This window comes from Pleurodeles waltl, chromosome 10 (assembly GCF_031143425.1).
Source record: "Pleurodeles waltl isolate 20211129_DDA chromosome 10, aPleWal1.hap1.20221129, whole genome shotgun sequence".
Lineage (NCBI taxonomy): Eukaryota > Metazoa > Chordata > Amphibia > Caudata > Salamandridae > Pleurodeles > Pleurodeles waltl.
In genome coordinates, this window is record NC_090449.1 from 186,831,345 (window position 1) to 186,855,149 (window position 23,805).

General features: G+C 42.0%; 1 protein-coding gene across 2 annotated transcripts in view; it reads right to left on the bottom strand.

The window, feature by feature from the left end:
• Positions 1-23,805, bottom strand: part of CIITA (class II major histocompatibility complex transactivator) — a 249,070-nt gene that overhangs the window by 192,584 nt on the left and 32,681 nt on the right. For both annotated transcript variants that reach the window (XM_069210170.1, XM_069210169.1), the window contains exons 2-4: positions 21,268-21,381; positions 9,900-9,968; positions 8,308-8,364 (exon numbers count right to left, since the gene is read on the bottom strand). In XM_069210170.1, coding sequence (XP_069066271.1) covers positions 8,308-8,364; positions 9,900-9,968; positions 21,268-21,364 — 223 coding nt within the window. In that variant the 5' untranslated portion in view covers positions 21,365-21,381. The remainder of the gene's footprint in view (positions 1-8,307; positions 8,365-9,899; positions 9,969-21,267; positions 21,382-23,805) is intronic.

Below are 23,805 nucleotides of genomic sequence, written 5' to 3' on the forward strand. Positions count from 1 at the left end.
CCACAGTTGGCTTCCAGTCCAGCTTTGAAGACGCTTTCTGGCCAACAGAGGTATGTAGCATCCATCAGACAGGAGTCCTTAGGCAACCCTAGACAGCCCTCAGAAGTAAGAGGCCTATGATGAGATGCCCACAATTAGACATTAAAAAAACCCTATTACTCTCTCAAATGCCCTGAGATTAGTGGTGGCCAACACATTAGGTCCCCGGAGCTCCGCCCCTCCCTTATTTGAAGTTCTTATCCCTTCATATATGATTATGTTGACACATTAGTGTAACACACAATATGATCACTTCCTGTGCTGGGTGGCCTTCACTTGGAGTCAGTTTTAGGAAGCCGCGCACTTTAAGGAGCCATGTGCATACACATCAATGGCAGTAGGGTTCGCACTCCAGAAGACCATTACTGACATAGGATTTTTTTCAGTTCCTATGATGCCACTAGAATGTGGAATCTGGTGTGGGATGCTGCAGCCCTAGCAGAAGCCCACATGTCACAGGATGGGATCTGAACTGAAACAGAAGGTCAAAAAACTGCATGCAGTGACAAAAGAGACGGGGGGTTTAAGTTGTGAAGTTTGAGAAATAAGGCATGTGAGTGATGTAATACTGCTTCCCTAGAAAGATCAGATCTTGCAGGTTGCCAGATCTGAACCTGTCCTCAAGCTGGCAAGAATATCTATTTTAGTCACTTCTCCAAACTCCTGATGTAATAATAAACGATGCCAAGTTCCACTTCTGTTCAAGAACGCATTGAACACGATTTGAAAGCTTCTCTCTCCTCTCATGCTTTCTTTCTCTTTCTATCAACCCTCCAACTCTGTCTTCCTAACTTCATCCAGTCTCTCCTGACAACTCTCATTCTCATCTCCTGTTCTACTTCCCTTTGACTCCGAACAAATGCTTCTCTAATGCCCCCTGTCTTCCTTTCCCAGTACTACGGATTGTCGCCCATTTACCGCTCTGACTTCTTTTTCTGTCCTCTCTCTTTTCACCTAGGAGACCGACCCCTTCCTTTGTCTGGATTCTCACGAGGATCTACTCTGAACTAAAACATACAAATGTTAGAAAGCATACATTGATTTCTTAAGCATGGCATGTAGATTGTTTGTGACGTACCTGCTGCTGCTTCCAGCACTGGTAGAAGCGGTGCCAGGGAAAAGGCCAGTGAATACATCCCTGCAGAAATCACCAGCCAGCACAATTTTATTAAAGGGCATGCTTTTCTTCTGCACATGATCATCTGGACACCACATAGTCCCAGCACTGACGCGTCAAATCACACACATAGCAGGTGCGTACACGCAATTTTAAGTGCACTTTGCCTACCGTTCAAGGCAAACGAATGAGCACGAATGGGTGTTTATAAAAGTTCACAACTAGAATGACATTTGTGAGGAATGTTAAGGATTTTTTCATGTTGCATTTTTATCCAGCTCTGCAATCAACACTCCCTTTCCGAAACGGCTGCTCAGTTTAACAGCCTTGGAAGAAGCTAAGGTTGACCTAACATTACTGAAGTCGGACCTGCAACCCTCATGGTCATACACAGCTCTAATTGGTAAATAGGTACCGCGTCTGCTTGAGACCAGAGGCTGAACCCTACAGGGATTGGTAACAGGGGCCGAGCGACTTCTGTCGCCTTAAAATTGTTATTTTATATTCATCTGTTTTTGTGTATAACAACAAATGTAACACTAAAAGGCAGTTTTCAGAGCTTCTCATTAACTTCAGAACTTATCTCCTTTTACAGCTCACCAGAAAACATAGTGCCAACTAGCAAACCGACTTGCTAGTAACTACTCCGATTTGCAATCAGAAACAGTCACATTGGAGCCTCAATATCAGTGACGAATGCCTTACAGTTTAATTGCGGTCCATTATTTGTGGGAGACGTAACTATTTTATAAAAAAAAGGTACAATCGGCCTGATTTTTTTTAATTCGCCTGTGGAGCGAAATGTGGCTACAAAAAATTTCCACATTCACTACACCACAATTCATGTGCTTTATGTGGTTGTCACTGGGAAAATAACGTCTAGTGAAAATCGCATAAATTGTAACAAACTGGGCACTTTTCCTAGAATAAAACGCACTAATGACCTAAACTTGTCAGTTCTAAGTTGAAATTTCATAGAATTTCACTGGAATTTGCTTCCGAGCAATTCACTCAACATTATCCAAAATTTGGCTACAGCAGCACAGTAAAGAAATATTGTTTCCTGGTGTCTGCACCCTTGGAAATTGCCAAGTTGTGTGCCAAACCAAGAATTCTATGATCTGCTACACTTTGCAGATGGGTGAAGAAACATGTCTGGGGTAAGTTAATTGCTTTACTCTAATAAAGAGTATACACCCACAACTAATTTGATTTGTCTTTGCAGAAGAGCAAAGGGGTCAATTGCTCCAGAGTTGTCACTAGGTGAAAAACCAAAGATCAAGATGCATATATTTTATAGGCTACCGGGCATGCACTCCTGGGGAAAAGACTTCATTGTTCATCGCAAACCTTCAACGTATATCGCCACTGAAATAACAGTTGCCCTACATTTGATGCTTCGTATTTTGCCCTTAATCTTTTTATTTCTGTGCATTCTATTTGTGTACTTCCTTGATATGATCAGTCTGTTTTTTTCCTGTGTCTGCTTTTGGTAGACACATTAAAGCAAGACACTTCTCAATATGGACTACCTGTAAACACAAGGTAGTTAGCCATCAACCTCAGTGCATGCTGGGGGCACAGCCTGTTATGATTTCAAGTCCTAAGTCACACCACCAGGGAGTGTAAGACATCCTGTAACAAAAACAACGTAGGCTGTACTGCATAAACACTTAACATTTTGAACCACTGCCAACTTCCTCCTGTTCTCAGTTTTTCTGTTAACCACACATGTATTCCATGACTTTTAGGAATTATTTTGGCTGGCCTGTATATTTGGATCCCTGCCCAAACATGTTTGCACAAAGATCAGAATCACACGTTTGGCAGTAGGGGTGCACAGTTGTAGCTGTATCCTGGCAGCAGTGATATAGACTCACTTCCTTCTCTTACTTAATGCCTTTTCGGCTCCCCAAGGTTGCAGGCTGCAATATTGCTATTTAAGTTTAGTGCTGTTACTGTAGCAAGGAAATCTGGACTTTTCAACACATAATCTTAGAGTGACAGTTAATATTACAAATTTTAAGTCATATTTACAATATTAAATCTTTCAAGTTATCCTCTTCATATCGGAGGGTCTGTCAGGTACTCTGTCCCTCACTTACATACAACTGCGTAATATTTTCATTGGCACCTGGATGAAGGCTGACGCTTCTGTATGGAATTACACAGCCTTCTGTGCTAATCATGAGTGGCAGGAATAGATTAATTATGCCAGGAGAGGCACAGAATAGTTTCCCCAGCCACACTTTCAGGTTACGCTGACACATGTGAACTGACTTTTATACTGAACATGAGCCCCTCTGACTAATTAATGAACCCACCTGGTCATGGGGTTTAGGGTCTCTAAGCTGCCTCTTCATATCCTCTTTTGTCTTTAGTTAAAGTGTTTTCTGGTTAACTAATTGTTTCTCTCATTTGTACAAGGATCGAAACATTTTGTAACAACACAATTTACAGAGTAGGTTTCTATGCTGGGTCTCAAGGACGTACTATGATTCAGTTTTGAATACATACTAGATATTGCATTGTGATAATGCTTTGTAAGGAATGAAGTTGGTACTTGTAAATCATGTCTGTGAAAGGATGATCTCAAGAGAGTTGGGCAGTTTGACATTGATCTTCTATTTGTGCATGGCGTGTGTATCCAAATGTTATTTTGCTGTGTGACATTTATTTACACATAGTAACTATGTTGACGATGTACAATGGACATGTTGATGTTCCTGCTATTGATAAAACTCAATAAAAAGTTTTGATAATGAAAAATTGATATAAAAGACTAAACTTTTTTTTCTATAAATGAATTTAACATTATTTTATCTGGAAGAGGGGAGCTATTATGCACCACCTTTCTCTTCAACATTTGGGGAAACAACTTCCCTCATGAAGTACTGTCTTATTTGTAAGGAGTGTTCTGTTACCAACAGTGGTCCTTGCTCCAGTAAGAAAGAGAATTAAGGCCCTGATTTAGACCATGGCAGAGGGGAAATATTCTGTTACAAACGTGATGGACATCCCATCCTCCATATTATAGTCCCATTATATCATATGGAGATCGTAATTCGGCAGATGGGATATCCGTCATGTTTGTGACAGATTATTCCATCCACTGAGATCTAAATCAGGTCCTAAAACTTCCACTCAGTCTGTGTCAGTTCTGTCATGCATGGCTGCTGCCTCCCCCTAAAACCTGCCCTCTTACAGTATAGTCCCGGCTGCTGCCTAGCTAGTATGGTGCCAGGCAACAAACACACATTCCTCTGCTTTGATGAAGCAGGTTCTTCGTACCAGTGATGCTGAAACAATTTTTTGAGTGGAGGTGCTGCCATGAATGTTACATCACTGAGATCATAGGGACTGTGAAAAGTCCATATGTCACACAAAGAATAAATATTGCACATGAGCCCCAGGTAGGATTTATTTCTGAAAGAAGCACAACAGCTACAGTTAGACGGTTCATTGCCCGCAAACACATTGAATAATGACCTTTCAGTGGCTCTGATGGGGTGGCATTTTAGGAGCCTTCTGACAGATGAATTTGTTCTTCTGAGGGGACCCTGGTGAGAAGATGACCATTGCTCTCAGGAGCAATGTATTTTAAGCTCGCTGAGAAGGCAATTGAGGAGGCCTGAAAAGTGACTAAATTCGTCTCGGCCTGCATTGGGACACCTGCACAACAGCAAGATTGTCAGATAGTTGATTTTACAACATCTGCTAATGTTGCGGTCAGAGAAAGAAAAGTAAACACCAATTTACTTGGTAAAAGAATAAGCAACAATTTGAGAGAAGACCTAACCTGACATTTGGCATTTCATAGGACATAGGAAATGTGACAAGAATGAAAAAACTAAAGAAATCGTTATTGCTCAATCACCTTCTGAACTCCAGCACATTTATGCAGTTTCAATAACTGTATCCACATTATTTTTTAGCTGTACTCGCTTTTTCTGCATGTTGTCAGAAATTGCATTTGCACAATGTATAGAATACATTTGATTTTAGCCCAAAAACAACCACTGCAGACCTTGCTTTCTGCTCTAAACTATATTTTTAGCAGGCTGATTATTTTTTAGATTCAATTGGTTATTGAATAATAGAAACATCACTGGACTACTAAGGCATTTAGGGCCAGATGTATGACCCAGAGTTTTGTGACTCATTTGCAGGTCACAAATTGCGAATCGCAAAACCTAATTTGCAACAGTGTACCTCACACTGTTTGTGATTCCAAATGGGGTCGCAAATAACCTACCCCATTAATATGTATGAGGTAGGTTGCAATTTGCGACCCCATTGGGAATGGCTGCACTCACAGGGATGGTGGCCTGCTGGGGACAACATACTACCATGTCTGTGACTGCTTTTACATAAAGCAGATTTTTTTTAATGCAGCCTGTTTTCCTGAAAAGAAAACGGGATGCATTTTTAACAAAAAGTTGAAACATTTTTTTCATTTTTTCAGAGCAGGCAGAGGACCCTGCTCTGAAAAATATTTTCCCACCCATTCATATGCAAATGGGTTACCACCAATTTGAAATTGGTGGTAACTGCTATTGTTTTGTGACCGCAATTGCAGTCACAAAACAATCCTACACCCCCCTGCAACTCTGAATTAGGAAGGGACGCCCCTTCCCAATGGTGAATCGCAAATCCCTACTTTGCAAGTTGGTAATTGCGACCGACTCGCAAAATAGGCATGGTACATCGTACCTGCCCATTGTGCGGACGCAAATGTCAATTTTCACAGTTTGCGACCACTAAAGGCCGTCATACATCCAGCCCTTAGACTCCTATGTAAGCCGGGACCCCTGGATGTCTGGCCCTTGAGCAAGAGTGAGCACTATAGTAAGTCATGCCAATGCCCCTTGTTACCTTTAGTTTATGGTATATCAAACTGTTATTCATAATATATTATGTGAGCACCATCCAGGCACTGCTTATTCCCAGGAACTCTCACTGGCACAAAGCACTACTTTTGTTTTTACGTCTGAAACCCAGCACTTAGTAGTGGTGACACTAAAAATAGTGAACATGGACTACGTTTGGAAAAGAAATGTTACAAATTGTGTTGCAATCAATGGATGAGATAGAGCAGCTTCAGGGGAGAAAAACAAAGCCCTGCGAGGATGTGAGAGATTAGTTTCAAGTAGCAGTACATCCCAGTGAAGCATTGCAGGAACCCACTTAACAAGATATGAATCATTATCAACTAGATTTATAACATAAAGTCAGCAGAGCCGGAAGTGAGAGAGACTGGTTTTCTATAAGACACTTGAGTCACACCACTCTGAGATTGCTTGCTTAGATCATCATAATTCAGCCCTTACATACCAGAAAATAATTTGATTACATTGAGAAGGGCATTGTATTCACAGAGCTTTCTGATGACATTAGACAATTAACATTCATCTATGGTCTATTTATTCTGTTTGCCTTTGAAGGGAGTCCTCTCTGGTGGGACCAATTTAGCTGATGACCTTTAAAATGTACACCCATCATTCATTTGCCATATTTGACCAATGAGATTCCAATTAAATGATGTTGGGTTATACGGCTTCATACTGAACAGTAGCAGAAAATAAAATAAGATTTTCTGATAATGTTTGTCTCAGCTTAATCGAACTGGTATGTGTAAGTATTGAGTATGTTGTTTGCACAAAATGTACCTCGCTGAAAGGCAGCAGAGCATTGTGCGGGGTCAAAAGCAAACATACTGTCAATGAGTGATTGGGTGGGTATCTGAGTTCTGAATGAGGAACTGAGCTACTACTTCATCACTATGCAGTGTTGTTTGATGAGTGGTATCGGGTAATTCATGAAGTAGTGTTTTGATGGGATTTAAATCTACCCTACAAACTCTGGCAGTCATTTAGAGTTGAAATGGAAAGTCTACTAAAAAATCGGTTTGCTTCAGGTTCGCCTCACTTGAGGTCTCCCAGCCTCATTTAGAGTTGGAGTAATCACTTGGGGTCAGATTTAAAAGCCCCTTGTGCCATAATATTGCCACATTAGCATAATTTGTTTACACTAATGTGGCGATAACATGGCAAAAACGCTGTGCCAAATTTACAAAGTGGCGCAATGCAGACATTGCGCCACTTTGTAACCCCTTGCACCACTTATGCCTGCACCAGGCATGATGTATGCAAAGGGGGCGTTTTCCCGTTAGGGTGGCTGAAAAATGGCGCAAAGAAATCTAAACGACTTCTTTGTGTCATTTTTTGGGGCATTTTTAAGATCTACTCAGAGCAGGAGGTAAAAAGGGCACACCATTGGTTACAGTGGGCCCCTATTTACTGTTCAGGGTTGCCAACAAAATGCTGGCACTAACCCTGAACAGTACATTAACAGCGTCAACAATTATGAAGTTATTGCACCCTACCCTGGGCTGTGATGCGCCGTATTTTTAATATGGTGCGCAATTAGTGGCGGTAGTAGGGTGCTAACGGGTGCAGGGAATTTGGCGCTGCACTGGGTTCAACACCACTTTTCTTAAATCTGCCCCCTGGTTTCTGATGATGGGACCACTGTTGGAAAGTCTTTCTTTTTCTGTTAGGGCCTTCTGACACTGTTTTCTCCTATTTACGACCATCTTGAATTGCCAGCTGGTCGCAAAGAGGATCTTTCAGGGCACCTGAAAAGTAGTTTGTTAATATTTTTATATTTTGCAGAAAGAAAATTATGTGTCAATGAAAAGTTCCTAACGACTAGTCATGGGCTCTAAATATGGTGGTCCCCTCTCAGCTGAGCCAAGAGAGGTTGGGCCTACACAATTGCAGCAGCTTGGCAGCCAGCTAGCTGGGGGTCTAATGTGACCTCCTTTGTGCCTCCCTTATCTTCACTGTTTTCACATACATATGTTATTCCCTGAACATGAACTGTATGTTAATCTATTTATATCAAAATGTTATAACAAGTATGTGTGATATTCTGGTTGTAATGGTAAATATTTATCAACATTAATACCAAAGTCCATGTATGGAAAAGTGCTGCCAAATGAAATGCTCCCAGATGTCACGTTCATGTACTTGGTAAGTGATCTCTTCAGAGTTACCAAACAGAAACGGTGGAGGAAACAGTATTCCAAAACCAGGAAATATACTGTGATATGTTTTTAAATATATCATGCATATTTACAACTAACTTACCTAAAAATGTCTTAATTGTTCCATCTTTATCATCCAGGATAAATTCTGCTATTTCAGCTGACAATAAAATTAGAAGGTTTTCAATTAATGCATGCCAAAGACGGGTAAACTCTTATAAATAATGCTAGTGCATTGATGTATTGACCAACAATAATACCATAATATTGATGTATTACCACGTAAAGCCTTCATAAGGTGGTACTCATCCGCCATTAGTGAGTGATACACATTTTTTGACATTCAATATTACTGAAAATCACTTCACAATACCTTTCATGACCTCTTTTGTTTTTACGTAAAGGACATTTTCGAGTTTGTTTTTATTTTCTCAACAGATCAAATGTGATGTTACAAGACTGAATTTGGCATGGCACTGTAGCCTTTCTAATTTTCTTAAAGTCTACAAGCCCTTTATCAGGCAGGAATACATGCCAATAGTAACAAAACATGTGCCTAGTGCACAATTAGAACACTATGGGCCTTATGTACAAATTATTTTAATGGTTATAAACTGTGAATTTTGCTAAATTTGGGGAGTTGCGTCCGCTAAAACACTTTTTGGAATATACTAAACCAACTAACGATTCAGAGTAGGACTTGTGAATCTTTAAATAGGTTAAGCAAACAATAATGAATTGGTATTTGATGGGGCGTGTTTAGGACGCCCGTTCACAAATGATAATTCCTTATGATATGAAATGACGTTTTGTGGCCAAAATACAGTCACAAAATATTAATATTTCACCACCAGTTCAGAGATGATGGTGAGTCATCCACAAACGGGAAGGGGTGCTCAAGAGATCCTTTCTCCCTTGTGGATGCTGACAAAAACATTTTTAGGAGCAGGTAGTGACCCATGCCCACTCCTAAAATGGTTTGTATAAATGCATTTTTTTTAACACACCCTGTTGTCGTTCAAGGACAACAGAACATTAGAAAAAAGATTGCTCTATTTTAATCGCAGACATGGTGAACTTCTGGCCCCAGTAGACTGCAATCCCAGTGTTTGTGGTCAATCATAGTGGGTAGCAATTTGCTATCTACCTCATACATATTAACGATCTAGGTAGAATTGTGATCTACTATTATTCAGTATTTTGAGAACTGAACTATTAATATATAGTTTGGGCCTCAAAATTCCAATGCATTCTGTAGAACTCAGTGTGCACATTGCCACCATTTTTACCAAAGCTATTTTAGCCCATTCCAAATGAGAAATTATAAGTCGATATTAGTTGCAATGTTTAATTTCTTATTTTGCCTCTTTGATTTACTAGGTTGCTTGCCTTGCAGCAGGTACCCTGGTGTTAATCCCTAAGCAAATGAGGTTATCTTCTTGGTCCTTACACATTGCTATTTTACTGAAGCATACACATGGCGAAAGAGACCAGAGGGCGATGTGGCAGGAAGTTAGCAGACCAATGGAAGGTGCTTGCCACAGGACCTTTAGAGGAAACATCAACACATAATCAGAGTTGTTACTTCCACCAAACGGTTTATCTTCATATATGAAATTCCACATTAATTTGTAATAAGCCTAGTACTATATTCAATAGCAGACAAAGGATTTAGAGCCAGTATACAGTTCGTACCTATATCTTCAAAGCGGTACTCCGTCAGAAAATCAATATTTCCAAACTGATCAGAATCCATGATTTCGCCTAGAAAAAAACACAAAATGAGAGCATGTAGAATATATTGGAAAGTATTTTCAAAACCTGAATAGCCAGCTCCTGGATCTGATCCAATCTAAACAGCTTTGCAAGTGTCAGATGAGTTATTCAACACCGCAGCATCTCTCTCATCGAAATTTCCTTACAAATCATCCTTAAAGTGAAGTGTGTTTGAATGACTTAGGAGGCGATAAAACACAACTTGTACGTAAGTAAGATATATTTTGACCCACGTAGACAACTGTGTAGGAGGCTGGCCTGGCTTATAGTGGGTACCTTGTGGTACTTACACCCTGTGCCAGGTCCAGTTATCCCTTATTAGTAGAATAGAGGTGTTTCTAGCAGCTTAGGCTGATAGAAGGTAGCCATGGCAAAGCTTAGGCTGAACGAGGAGACATGCACAGCTCCTACTATACCACTTATATCATATAGCACAATATCATAAGAAAACACAATACTCAGAGTTACTAAAAATAAAGGTACTTTATTTTTAAGACAATATGCCACAAGTATCTTAGTGAGTACCCTCAGTAAGAAGGTAAGTAATATACACAAGTTATATGTACACAAACCCAAAACAGGTAAGTAAGAGTTAGAAAAGTAATGAAAACAGTGTGGAATTACAATAGGATGCAATAGGCAAACATAGGTGTTAGAAATGGGGTCTTTGGTTGACAGTCAGGTTACCCCCTGTTCAAGCAAGGACCCTCACTCTAGTCAGGGTAAAAGAGAATCACCCTCAGCTAATCCCTGCTTACCCCCTTGGTAGCTTGGCAGAGCTGTAGGCTTAACTTCAGAGTGCTAGGTGTAAAGTATTTGTACCAACACACACAGTAACTCAATGAAAACACTACAAAATGACACAACACCAGTTTAGAAAAATAGGAAATATTTATCTAAACAAAACAAGACCAAAATGACAAAAATCCGACATACACAAGTCAAGTTATGAATTTTTAAAGATTAAACTCAAAAATAGCGTTTAGAAACAAAAATGCTTCATTGAGATGTTAACACGGCGTCGTGACTGAGTCATTCCCAACAAGCCGACACCAGCGGCGCCGGACACGGAGTCGTGTAGACCCCCAAGTACAGTACCTTTGGTAAAGAGTGAAAACAAGCCGGTGCGCGAAGTCGGGGATCGCGGCGTCTGTGCGAAACGTTGAATCCACGCACTTCGAGCGGGATCGGTCACGACGTGGTGCGGCGACTTCCACGGAGTCGCGGACTTCAGCGGGGCTGCAGCGGCGTCGGGCCTGCGATGAGCGTCACGTTCCAGCGAAGGTTACGGCGTCGGGTGCAGGCGGCGTCACCGGATTCAGCAGCGGCATCGGTCCGGAGTTGTCTGAAGTCGATTTCCTTGGATTTCCACCAGCTTTCCTTTCAAGGGCCCAGGGACTGGATAGGGCACCACTTGTCAGAGCAGGAGTCTCTCCAGAGACTCCAGGTGCTGGCAGAGAGAATTCTTTGCTGTCCCTGAGACTTCAAACAACAGGAGGCAAGCTCTAACTCAAGCCCTTGGAGATTTCTTTACAAGATGGAAGGCACACAAAGTCCAGTCTTTGCCCTCTTACTCTGGCAGAAGCAGCACTGCAGGAAAGCTCCACAAAGCACAGTCACAGGCAGGGCAGCACTTCTTCCTCAGCTATTAGCTCTTCTCCAGGCAGAGGTTCCTCTTGGTTCCAGAAGTGTTTCTAAAGTCTGTAGATTTGGGTGCCCTTCTTATACCCATTTTAGTCTTTGAAGTCACCTTTCTTCAAAGGGGACTCACACCTACTTGTGAAATCCTGCCTTGCCCAGGCAAGGCCTCAGACACACACCAGGGGGTTGGAGTCTGCATTGTCAGAGGCAGGCACAGTCCTTTCAGATGAGAGTGACCACTCCACCCCTCCCTCCTAGCAGAGATGGCTAATCAGGAAATGCAGGTTACACCCCAGCTCCCTTTGTGTCACTGTCTAGTGCGAGGTGACAAACAACCCAACTGTCAAACTGACCCAGACAGGGAATCCACAAACAAGGCAAAGTCACAGAATGGTTTAAGCAAGAAAGTGGCATTTTCAAATGCACATCTCAAAATCAACTTTACTAAAAGATGTATTTTTAAATTGTGAGTTCAGGGACCCCAAACTCCACATGTCCATCTACTCTCTAGGGGAATCTAAACTTTAATCATATTTTAAAGGTACTCCCCATATTATCCTATGAGAGAGACAGGCCTTGCAACAGTGAAAAACAAAATTGGCAGTATTTCACTGTCAGGACATATAAACCACATTACTCTATGTCCTAACTTATCCATACACTGCACCCTGCCCTTGGGGCTACCTAGAGCCTACCTTAGGGGTGCCTTACATGTAAGAAAGGGGAAGGTTTAGGCCTGGCAAGTGGGTACACTTGCCAAGTCTAATTTACAGTGTAAAAATACACACACAGACACTGCAGTGGCAGGTCTGAGACATGATTACAGAGTTACTTGTGTGGGTGGCACAACCAGTGCTGCAGGCCCACTAGTAACATTTGATTTACAGGCCCGGGCACCTCTAGTGCACTTTACTAGGGACTTAACAGTAAAACAAATATGCCAATCATGGAGAACCAATTACATACACATTTTAAACAGGAGCACTTGCACTTTAGCACTGGTTAGCAGTGGTAAAGTGCCCAGAGTAATAAAAACAGCAAAATCCAAGTCCAGCACATATCAATAACCTGGGGAACAGAGGCAAAAAGTTAAGGGAGACCACACCAAGGATGAAAAGTCTAACAATAGGTCTAGGGGCAACACAAACCATATACTCCAAAAGTGGAAAGTGAATCACGAATGGACCCCAGACCTATGGGAGCTTGTAGAGGGTCGTTGGGACTGTAAGAATACAGTCAGGGTGTCCAAGATACCCCACCCCAAGACCCTGAAAAGTAGGAGTAAAGTACACCTACTACCCCAAAAGAACACAATAGTCATGATAGGGGGATTCTGCAAGAACCACAAACACCAGCAAAGCATTGAAGATTGATTCCTGGACCTGAGGGCCTGCAAGGCAAGGGGACCAAGTCCAAGAGTCGCGGGGGGGCAGGAGCCCAGGAAACCCCAGATGAAGGTGGAAGGAAGCTGCCTCCGGATGGAAGAAGCTTAGGATTCTGCAACAACGAAGAGAGCTAGGAACTTGTCCTTTGGATGGAAGACGTCCCACGGCGTGCTGAAGGTTTGAGAAGTGTTCCCACGCAGAAATACCGCAAACAAGCCTTGCTAGCTGCAAGGGTTGTGGTAAAGGTTTTTGGGTGCTGCTGGGGACCAGGAAGGACCAGGATGTCGCCCCTTGGAGGAGGAGACAGAGGAGGCGCTCAGCAACTCAGAGAGCCCCCAAAGAAGCAGGCAGCACCCGCAGAAGTACCCAAACAGGCACTTAGAAGATTTGTGAACCGGAGCTGGCTTAGAGTCACAAAGGAGGGTCCCACGACATCGGAATCCAACTCAGAGGGTTGAGCACTGCAGGATGGAGTGCTGGGGACCCAGGCTAGGCTGTGCATGAAGAATCCTTGGAGGAGCGCACAGAAGCCAGAGCAGCTGCAAATCACGCAGTACACAGGTTTGCAGTCTCGCGTGGGGAGCCAAGAACTTACCTCCACCAAGCTTGGACTGAAGGATCACTGGATTGTGGGAGTCACTTGGATAGAGTTCCTGTGTTCCAGGGACCATGCTCGTCAGGATGAGAGGGGACCCAGAGGACCGGTGATGCAGTCTTTTGGTACCTGCGTTAGCAGGGGGAAGATTCCGTCGACCCACGGGAGATTTCTTCTAGGCTTCCAGTGCAGGGTGAAGGCAGATGACCCCCAGAGCATGCACCACCAGGAAACAGCCGAGAATGTCGGCAGGATGAGGCGCTACAATGTTGCTGGTAGTCGTCTTGCTAGTTTGTTGCGGTTTTGCAGGCATCCTGGAGCAGTCAGCGGTCCATCCTTGGCAGTCGAAGTGGGAAGAGCAGAGGAACTCTGGTGAGCTCTTGCATTTGTTATCCAAAGCATTCCCCAGAGGAGAGACACTAAATAGCCAGAAAAGGAGGTTTGGCTACCAAGTATGGAGGATTGGCTACCAAGAGAGGTAAGAGCCTATCAGAGGGGGTCTCTGACGTCACCTGCTGGCACTGGCCACTCAGAGCAGTCCAGTGTGTCCCCAACACCTCTGTTTCCAAGATGGCAGAGGTCTGGGACACACTGGAGGAGCTCTGGGCACCTCCCCTGGGAGGTACTGGTCAGGGGAGTGGTCACTCCCCTTTCCTTTGTCCACTTTCACGCCAGAGCAGGGCTGGGGGATCCCTGAACTGGTGTAGACTGGCTTATGCAGAGATGGGCACCATCTGTGCCCATCAAAGCATTTCCAGAGGCTGGGGGAGGCTACTCCTCCCCAGCCCTTCACACCTATTTCCAAAGGGAGAGGGTGTTACACCCTCTCTCAGAGGAAATCCTTTTTTCTGCCTTCCTGGGCAGGGGCTGCCCAGACCCCAGGAGGGCAGAATCCAGTCTGAGGGGTTGGCAGCAGCAGCAGCTGCAGTGGAAACCCCGGAAAGGCAGTTTGGCAGTACCCGGGTTCTGTGCTAGAGACCCGGGGGATCATGGAATTGTCACCCCAATACCAGAATGGTATTGGGGTGACAATTCCATGATCTTAGACATGTTACATGGCCATGTTCGGAGTTACCATTGTCACGCTATACATAGGTAGTGACCTATGTAAAGTGCACGCGTGTAATGGTGTCCCCGCACTCACAAAGTCTGGGGAAATTGCCCTGAACTATGTGGGGGCACCTTGGCTAGTGCCAGGGTACCCACACACTAAGTAACGTGACACCCAACCTTCACCAAGTGAGGGTTAGACATATAAGTGACTTATAAGTTACTTATGGGCAGTGAAAAATGGCTGTGAAATAACGTGGACGTTATTTCACTCAGGCTGCAGTGGCAGGCCTGTGTAAGAATTGCCTGAGCTCCCTATGGGTGGCAAAAGAAATGCTGCAGGCCACAGGGATCTCTTGGAACCCCAATACCCTGGGTACCTAGGTACCATATACAAGGGAATTATATGGGTGTACCAGTGTGCCAATGAGAATTGGTAAATTTAGTCACTAGCCTGCAGTGACAAATTTAGAAAGCAGAGAGAGCATAAACACTGGGGTTCTGGTTAGCAGAGCCTCAGTGATACAGTTAGGCACCACACAGGGAACACATACAGGCCACAAACCTATGAGCACTGGGCCCTGGCTAGCAGGATCCCAGTGAGACAGTGAAAACACCCTGACATATACTCACAAACAGGCCAAAAGTGGGGGTAACAAGGCTAGAAAAAGCCTACCTTCCTACAAACTGTAAAACAGAAAATCTTCCTACCATGCACCCCTCTTTTAATGCTTTTGAAGTTCCTAGATATTGGACCGCGTGCTGTTGTCTGAAGCCTTCAAACACGGAAATTAATGCAAAGGTACATGCCACCTTAAATGTGTACATATCTAGATGTGCATTAGACAATTTGTCCCCACAATCAAAATGTTTCCAGGGCCCGTGTGTCCTGCTGAAAGTTGATAACATTGTTGAAGTTCTATCTCTTATAAATAAACTAGCCAAAAATATAAACTGGGTCTGGTGGCATCTAGAACATTCGTCAGAGCTTTAATCAGTTTTTGCCTTACAGTTTTAATGATGAAAAAATGTATCTTTTTCTTAGATATTGTAAAGGCATCAAATGACATTGTATACATTTTTCAGCCGGCATAAATGAATAAGATAATTACACATTATACAGTAGTCTTGAGACTAATCCATTTGCCTCATTAAATAGCCATGAACTGACCATTTACCTTTGTTCAAGTTTTAGAGAAGATTCAGGGTGGAGGCTGACATTGCCTTGCTCTTGCAGATAGAAGCAAAAGGTTTCCTTCACCTCACTCTGTTCAGCTACAGGCCTCTACAAAACTCACTGGCTACATCTCCTGTGGAATATCCTGTTGTTAGTTGTACTGGAAGTTCCAGGATTAGAAGGGACAATCCTAGTTTTAAAAGGATGGGATTAGGGTTTGTCAATAGCTTTGACATGCCAAGAAACCCATACACCTACTCAGATTTTGCCTGCAAGGGACTATAATGTAATTATTTGTTGATCCCAACAAAAGGTGCAGTCAGACGTTCCAAATTAATAAACTCTCAAACACAAAAGAAGTGAGGCTTTCACAAAAATCACTACTCCCAGAAAAGGGAGTAATTTGGTGTTTTTTATTCACTAAATTAAATCAATCTAGACTATTTAGCAAGAGGCACTCTTTAGCGAAAAAGGAATGATACACTCAGCAAATTATTAACAACACAGACATTTCTAGAAGCCGCTGATCAACCCTCCACCTCACCTAGGAATAATCAGAAAAGTTTTTGCTAGGCAAATCTTCTCCATTTACCAAACTGATATTTTTGTTGTCTTTCCAAATCTGGTATTATGTGTCTTATCTCCTGTCCTTGAGGTTAAGTTGATTCAATGCGGGAGGGGTATCATTAAGAATATCCAATGTAATTGTTATTTGATGAGGAGCTAGTTCACATCTAATTTAAAAGTTAGATTCTCATTATGAATGCAGACAGAGGAAATCTTTATAGAATGTATGCTGAGCATCAGGTTGCCTAGCAGCCAGAGGCACACGAAGGACTCTTACTTTAGATGCTGCAGGGGTTCTGGTTGAAGGCCATTCCAAGGCTCAGCAAGCACAAACAGGTTGCACACGGGTATGTGTCTACTCTTTGCTAGGGATGTATTTAGGAGAGAAATGAAGTAGGAGGAAGGCAGCTAGAGATGTCATTTTCTTTGGATATGGATGCTCTGGTTAATTCAGTGATGTCACATCCTGTGTAGGTGACTGCCAGTGAAGGCAATTATTGTCTTTAATGTCTGCTCTTTTAACACCTGCTACCAAATTTGAAATATGCATGTGACTGAGGATTACAACTGGTAACTATAGATGGCATTCAGGATTATAGTAGTAGGAATTTTCTACTTGGCAGGTAGAATTGGCCAGACCCTCCAATAATGTACTATTCAATTTGGACTCAACTACATCATTTTCGTCGAGCGAATGTATAAATGGCCGACTGGCTGGCCAATCTTCTTCTAAACACCCCTTAACTGTATACTGTGAAGGGCTTGTTTATATGTATAATGGGGTTCAAAAATAGTGAGCAGGTGATTCAGCAGAGACAGTTCCTCTAGAAGAGCATACATTCCCACAGTTCGTACATACATTCACCTAGTGCCAAGCTGGGTAAAAAAAGCAGCAGTTGTAAAAATGTTCAGACCAGCTCCATTCCCTTTCCCTCCTATCACTCTCTCTCTTTCCATCTGTTCATCGTTCCACCACTTCATTTTCACTATCCCTAATTTTCTCTGCCTCTCACCACTCTCTGACTCTTTCACTAGGGAGAGTCAGAGGTGCCATGGAGGCACCAGAAACTAGCCTTCAAAATTTCCCTGGGGAAATGCCTGATGAGGTAAATGCGAGTCTGGCTCTACAGTCACAGCCTTGAATTAGTGCGAGTGAGGGAAAAGCATGTATCAAAAATGTCTCTTTCAGAGAGGCCTAATATATGCTTATGCTCAATTCTATTAAAATAGGACTTCATATAAATGCCATGCTGCAGATCCCAACAATCACACAGATGTAGGCCATACACTTGAATGGCACAATCACAACTTAAAGGACTTATCAGCAAATACTACCCTGAAGTGCTTGTCATCACAGAAACATGTCTCTCCTTCACATATTCACACCCCCTATATTTTATTCTTCCCATTAATTACTGCAACCAGCGTGTGACCTGTGCTTAGAAAAAGAGAGGAGGATTTTCCGTCACCTGCACAATAAGCAAGAAAGCAACTCTCATCTCCATGGACCTTTCACATGCCACTTTCTACTTTCCACAACTTAGTCACCCTCTCCCATCTTATCTACAGACTTGTGAGTAAAATAAGCACTCATAGAAACATTCTCCGAGGCCCTTACTACTTTATCTATCCAGCCTGCTCACACTCCCATCCTCTGTTATTCAACCACCAGATAACTCAAGCATTAAATAACACAAGATAAACTCTCCTCAAACTCATTGGCATACTGAGCCTGGTACAGCATGTCACCCAATAGGCACACTCCAAAGTCCATTCCCGTTACCTCGTGTTCTCAATTTCACCAACTATCCCCTGCAAGCCTTTCAAACCCATAAACTGAACCAACCACATCATCATCACCACAACCACCCCACCCGGCATTCAACCAACACATTAAGGAAAATTCAAAAGAGAAGACTAAACCTTCAAATCATTTGACATTTACTACCTTCGCTATAGACAAACTAAAACTCGAAATAATCCCTCACTCTGCCTAGTGCGGGCAGGTTAGATGTATGAGTTGGTGAGGAGGTCTGAAAATTCTGACATGAAGACCTATCCACAAGGCTTGTAGATAAGGTGGAACTATGAGTTGTGGTGAGTTGGAGACTGCTCTGCAGAGATGCAGACTCTGTGGTACCACAACTTGTACAGTGCTAGTTTAGTCCTTACTTTGTTAAAGCATTTTCTTCCACTACTCCTGCTATATATGTGATATTCTGACAATTCATCATTATGACTAAGAGTGAAGATACTAATGCTCTGTGTGGCACCCTGCTGCATAGAACTCATCATTGTCACAACAGTTTCTGCTATCACGGTTCGTATGCGCCAGTCACCCATAAAGAGTAGTGTAATTAAAAATGTATTGGATTGGATCTTGAAGCTGAAATCTCGTTGTCACGATCATTTGTGATCTTTTGGTCCTCATCATTATCTTTAGATTACAGTTTATATATGTTGAAAATTATTAATTGCTGCAGTGACCCTCTTTGTAAAGAGTTAAGATGAACATCCATGTTATTCTGAATTTTTAAAGTGATAGCAATTTGAAAGGTATTCGGAGTTGATTTAATCAGTTTGACAATTTTACCCAGAAGGACGAACTTTAGAAACTTTAGAGGCAAAAGATAGAAAGCAATTAATAGAGGGTATCTGCTTAGTATATTTCTTGGAACATTAAAACAATGCATGGTTTACATCAATTTTTCAATTGCAATAACCTGACAATCATAAAAATCCCAAAATGGTCCATCCCATGATTTGCACTTCGGGTTGGCCTCGCATGCCTGGTTGATACTCCCATTTTCAAAGTATCAATAGACCACTAGGACCATACTTCTACAATCTACTTTTACATTCCCATCAAGATGGCTAATAAGTCTTGAGTGCCGGAGGCGAAAGCCATGAAGTTCGTTGTAGAAACCACCAGTCTTGAAGTAGACTGATCACAGAGATTATTTCCATAAAAAACCCTCATATTCTATAATTTTGGTTAAGTGCAAGTTATGAAACATCGAACTGTTAATGTATAGATTCAAGATTATGTTTACAAATATTTTTATTGACTCACTAACACTTGTTAACATATAAGAAACAATTTCAACATAAGTTTAATGTACAGGTCTTCAATTTAAAAGAGGTTCCATGTTCAATAGTAAAGTTTATTTTCTAGAGTTCATGAAAATCACGGGAAAAGCACACAACCACAAAAACATTGTCCACTTGGGTTTAACTGAACATTACAACCACAGCTACCCCTGATCATCCCTCCCGATCTTCCTTGGCGCGTGAGATTGGGAAAGGTGGTCAGCTTGTGCTGCATGTTGGACTCCTTTTACAATGGACCTTATTTAAACACTGCACACTTGGTGCACACTCGACACTTTGCCAATGTGAACTGGTCCGTTAACACGTGTTGAATTCTGAATTTTTATATTTAAAGAAGTGACACTTTTGCACAGATGGTAGTAACATCCCCAGTTGTAGGCCAGGGGAATGGCGTTTGTCTATAAAAGGAAAAGCTATTACATGTTTAATTGTAATTCAAATAGGGATGAAAGATTGACTTCTTTGACTTAAAAATATTTACTTCAAACCTTGCGCAAATTGATGGTTTTCAAAGCAGCAGTTATTTCAGACACTATTCGAAAAGCATTAATACTTCCAGGAGGGCACTCATTGTTTTGAAGAACCCGCAGAAACTTTGCAACTCTATTCAATAGCTATTGTCTTGAATCCTAAAGCACTCCAAATGGTGGCATTTGCAGAGTGATTATGAAATATAATGTACTACTCTGCATGGCTGTTTCTTAAAGGAAATGGTGTTATATAATCCCTATATTGCAAACGTTGTCTTATAGTTTTGAATGCAACACTGTATAGGGTTTAGACAAAATATTTTCCTCTGGGCAGTATGAAGAACAGTCGTAATAAAATGGCTTTCCTGGTATTGTATACATGGGACCTACTAATGTGTGGCTGATTTATTTTCTATAGCATTTCTATAGCATTGGATTTTTTTTCCTATTAATGTGATAAAACGTAGACATGTCTAGATGAAATGCTACCTAACGTGCCACATCATTTGCAATAATGTGTATACCAGGGCAAATAATTGTTACTCTGCATCATATGCCTCTAACCGAATAATTTGTTGTATAATCACCTTTCTTTGCGGCATTTATTGCCCTTCATTCGTCATTTAAGTCAAATCTGCAACTAATTTGGCCTTCCATTGCTACATAGTTTGTGGTGTTACAAGGCACAAACACTGCAAAGAGGAACAGAAAACAGTAGTCCTACAACATGGGAGATAAAAACAAGGCAAGGACTCAGAAGGAACATAGAAGGAGAGAAGAGAGAGATGGAGTAGGGAGTAATGGAGATACAGAGATAGAGGAAGAGGCAGAAGGAAAGAGAAAGAAAGAGGCTGACAGAGTGTGTGTGTGTAAGAGAGTGAAGAGAAAGAGAATTAGAAAAGTGCTAGAAAGTCCCATACAACTGTGGGGAATTATGGAAAAAGCAATACAATGAAGGGATGGAAAAAACTAAACAAATGTTGTTGTGATGAAAAGACAGATGTGGAAGCCAAGCCATGGGAAAGAGAAGCAGAGGAAGGAGAAGGCACAGACAGATACACACTGTGAGACAGACAGAAAGACAGAAGCATTCATGCCATCATTTTAAGAGAGCAAGAAGTACATCCCTCCATCGCAAATAGAGACAAGTCCTCGGTCCATTAAAGTGCATTAGAGACCACCTGCTAAAGTGATATTTTCCCATCAGATTCCGAATACATTGTTTGGCTACTGTACGAAGCAATATACATCAAGATGAAGGGAAGCTATTGTTTTTGTTAATTTCACCAACCTGCTGGAAATGTGCCCTCTTCCAGAAAACAGTCTGGATTAACACCATTGCGCACTAAACCCTTATTGGAAGTGTTTGCAAAGAGTGGCATTTCCATGGCTGGTTTGCTGCTACCTGGAAAAATAATTAGGCACAGTTAGTTAACGTGTGAACATTAATGACTAGATGCAATTTTCAAATATCAGTATTTCTGATGAGAACATATATGCGCTCCATCATTATCAGATCCGGCTCTTTCAATTGTGTCACATATATTGCATTTCCAAAATGGCGAATCCATCCCTCTAAATGACTTTTATGAGCGAAAACGTCTGTGGTCCTTTCTTTGAGAATCACAAAGAGCTCTAATGTCCTCGATTACAAAGCGTGTGAGCAAATTGCCCCGGTGTTACTGCACCAGGAATTACCTATATCACAAGCATGATTATCATTACAATACAAGATTCTTGCCAAAAGAACGGATAATTGCTGTCACAGCCAGCGTTTGTAAGTGGATTCCCACGTGTTTTCACTTATTATCCTGCTTTTCCCGACAGAAACATTTCATCTCCTTGTTCTAGGTGAAATGTGTGAGAAGAAAAACCATTGTACCCCATCGTTTCCAAGGGGCCAGTAACTCTCATTCCCGGCCAAATTAGATTTGACATGGCGTTCCCAGTGGGCGCCTTTGTCTTATTCGAGAGAGGGCCACTCGACAACTCACCCCTTTTGTCTCCTCTCTTCATCCCTCTTCCTATTACCTTCTATTCTCTCCCTACTCTCCTATAAATATATACTTTTTTCTTTAACCTACTACAGCAGTACTACCTAAACTCTGGTAGCTTCATCGCAATCTATACCCTAGTACATGCATCCTTGCCTATGACCTAGTATGGACGCCACTGCCAATATTGTAGTAATCCTACCCCCACACTAGTATATTTATCTCTGCCTATACTATGGTACTTATATTGTTCTTAATATCCCAGCACTACTGCCACTAGCTATATTCTAATACCGATATCCTGCCTTGAACCTAGTACTTGTACCTCTACCAAAGCCCTAACACTTCCATCCATACCTATACCCTGGTACCCTGGTACCTCTACTCCTGTCATTAACCTAGACTTGTCCTCCTACTTACACATTAGTACGTCTGCAACATCTCTACCCTTTTGTACATCTACCCCTGCCTTTTCCCTACTATCTCAGCCCAGGTCTATACAATAGTACATCTACCCAAAACTTATCTCCGATATCTATATGATGCATATACACTAATACCTTTGCCCCAACTAATTCTGAATACCTTTACTCGTGCCTATACCATGGTATATCTTCCCTATGTATACCTTAGTAAGTATATCCATGTCTATAGCTTAGGCCTTCTACTCCTTATAAACACTACACCTGCCTATACTCTAAAACACCTGACTTACGTCAAGTACATCTAACTATATCTATCCATCCCTACACCCAAGTACATCTACCCACACGAAAACAATGGTCAGTACCACCTCCCTTTGCCTACACCATAGTACCTCTATTTTGCCCTAGTACCGCTAAAATCTTGTCTGTATCATAGTACCAGTAGCACTGCCAATAACCCATCACCTCTAACTCTGAAAATGAACTGAAGTATTCTACAATAGAGAGTGAGAACAAATACAGGTCTTTTGGCCTCATTTAGAGTTTGGGGGGATGTGAGATCTCCTATAAGTTAATGGACCTGTCACAGTACACCCACCTCCTTTAGAATTGGGGTTATCACATAGCCTCTGAAGGCGGAGTCTCAGCTGGCTCCATCCTGTGGAACCCTTGACCTGGTGATACATCCATCACTGGATCACCAGTTAACTACGGTGCTTACATGCTTCCAATATGAGCTTTGGCAAATCTTTAGCATCTTAAGGATTTTGGTGGCACAGGACAAAGCCATATTTGTGAGACCTCTTATGGGCATACTTAATCCTAGAAATTACATCCCCTCATGACCCTATGGTTATTCACATGCAGTCTTTGTCATTTACTCTCTAGGAGCCCAATGCCATTAACTTACATCATCAACTTTCACCTAAATCCTTCACTGAGCATTTTACAGAACTCATCAGAATCATATTGCCAACAAAACCTTTCTCTTAATCTTCAAGCTCCCAGAAATATCCTCTGGGAAGTGTTAAAAGAAACACTATTTGACCCTGACACCAGAAACAATGAACATCTCATTGTCAATATGTAGCAGAAATCTGTGTAAAAAGTGGTTAGTTCCCAGCTCGCCAATGATACATCAAGTGCATTCATATTCAAAGAGTGAATCAGTATGCCAACGGAAAAAGTGAATAAAAATATTTTGAAAAGCACTATTGTCAACTTGTGTCTATACCATGCACTCTTCCAAATGTCACTCGATAGAGAAGACCATGCTGCCACCCTGAGCATCCTCCCCTAATATCAACTACCCACCACTGTCTATCACAACCCACTAAACCAAAGTACTGCTCTTTCATAGACTTGCATTTCAAAGCTCTCAAGTAGGAACTAATACCACTGGAATAAAAA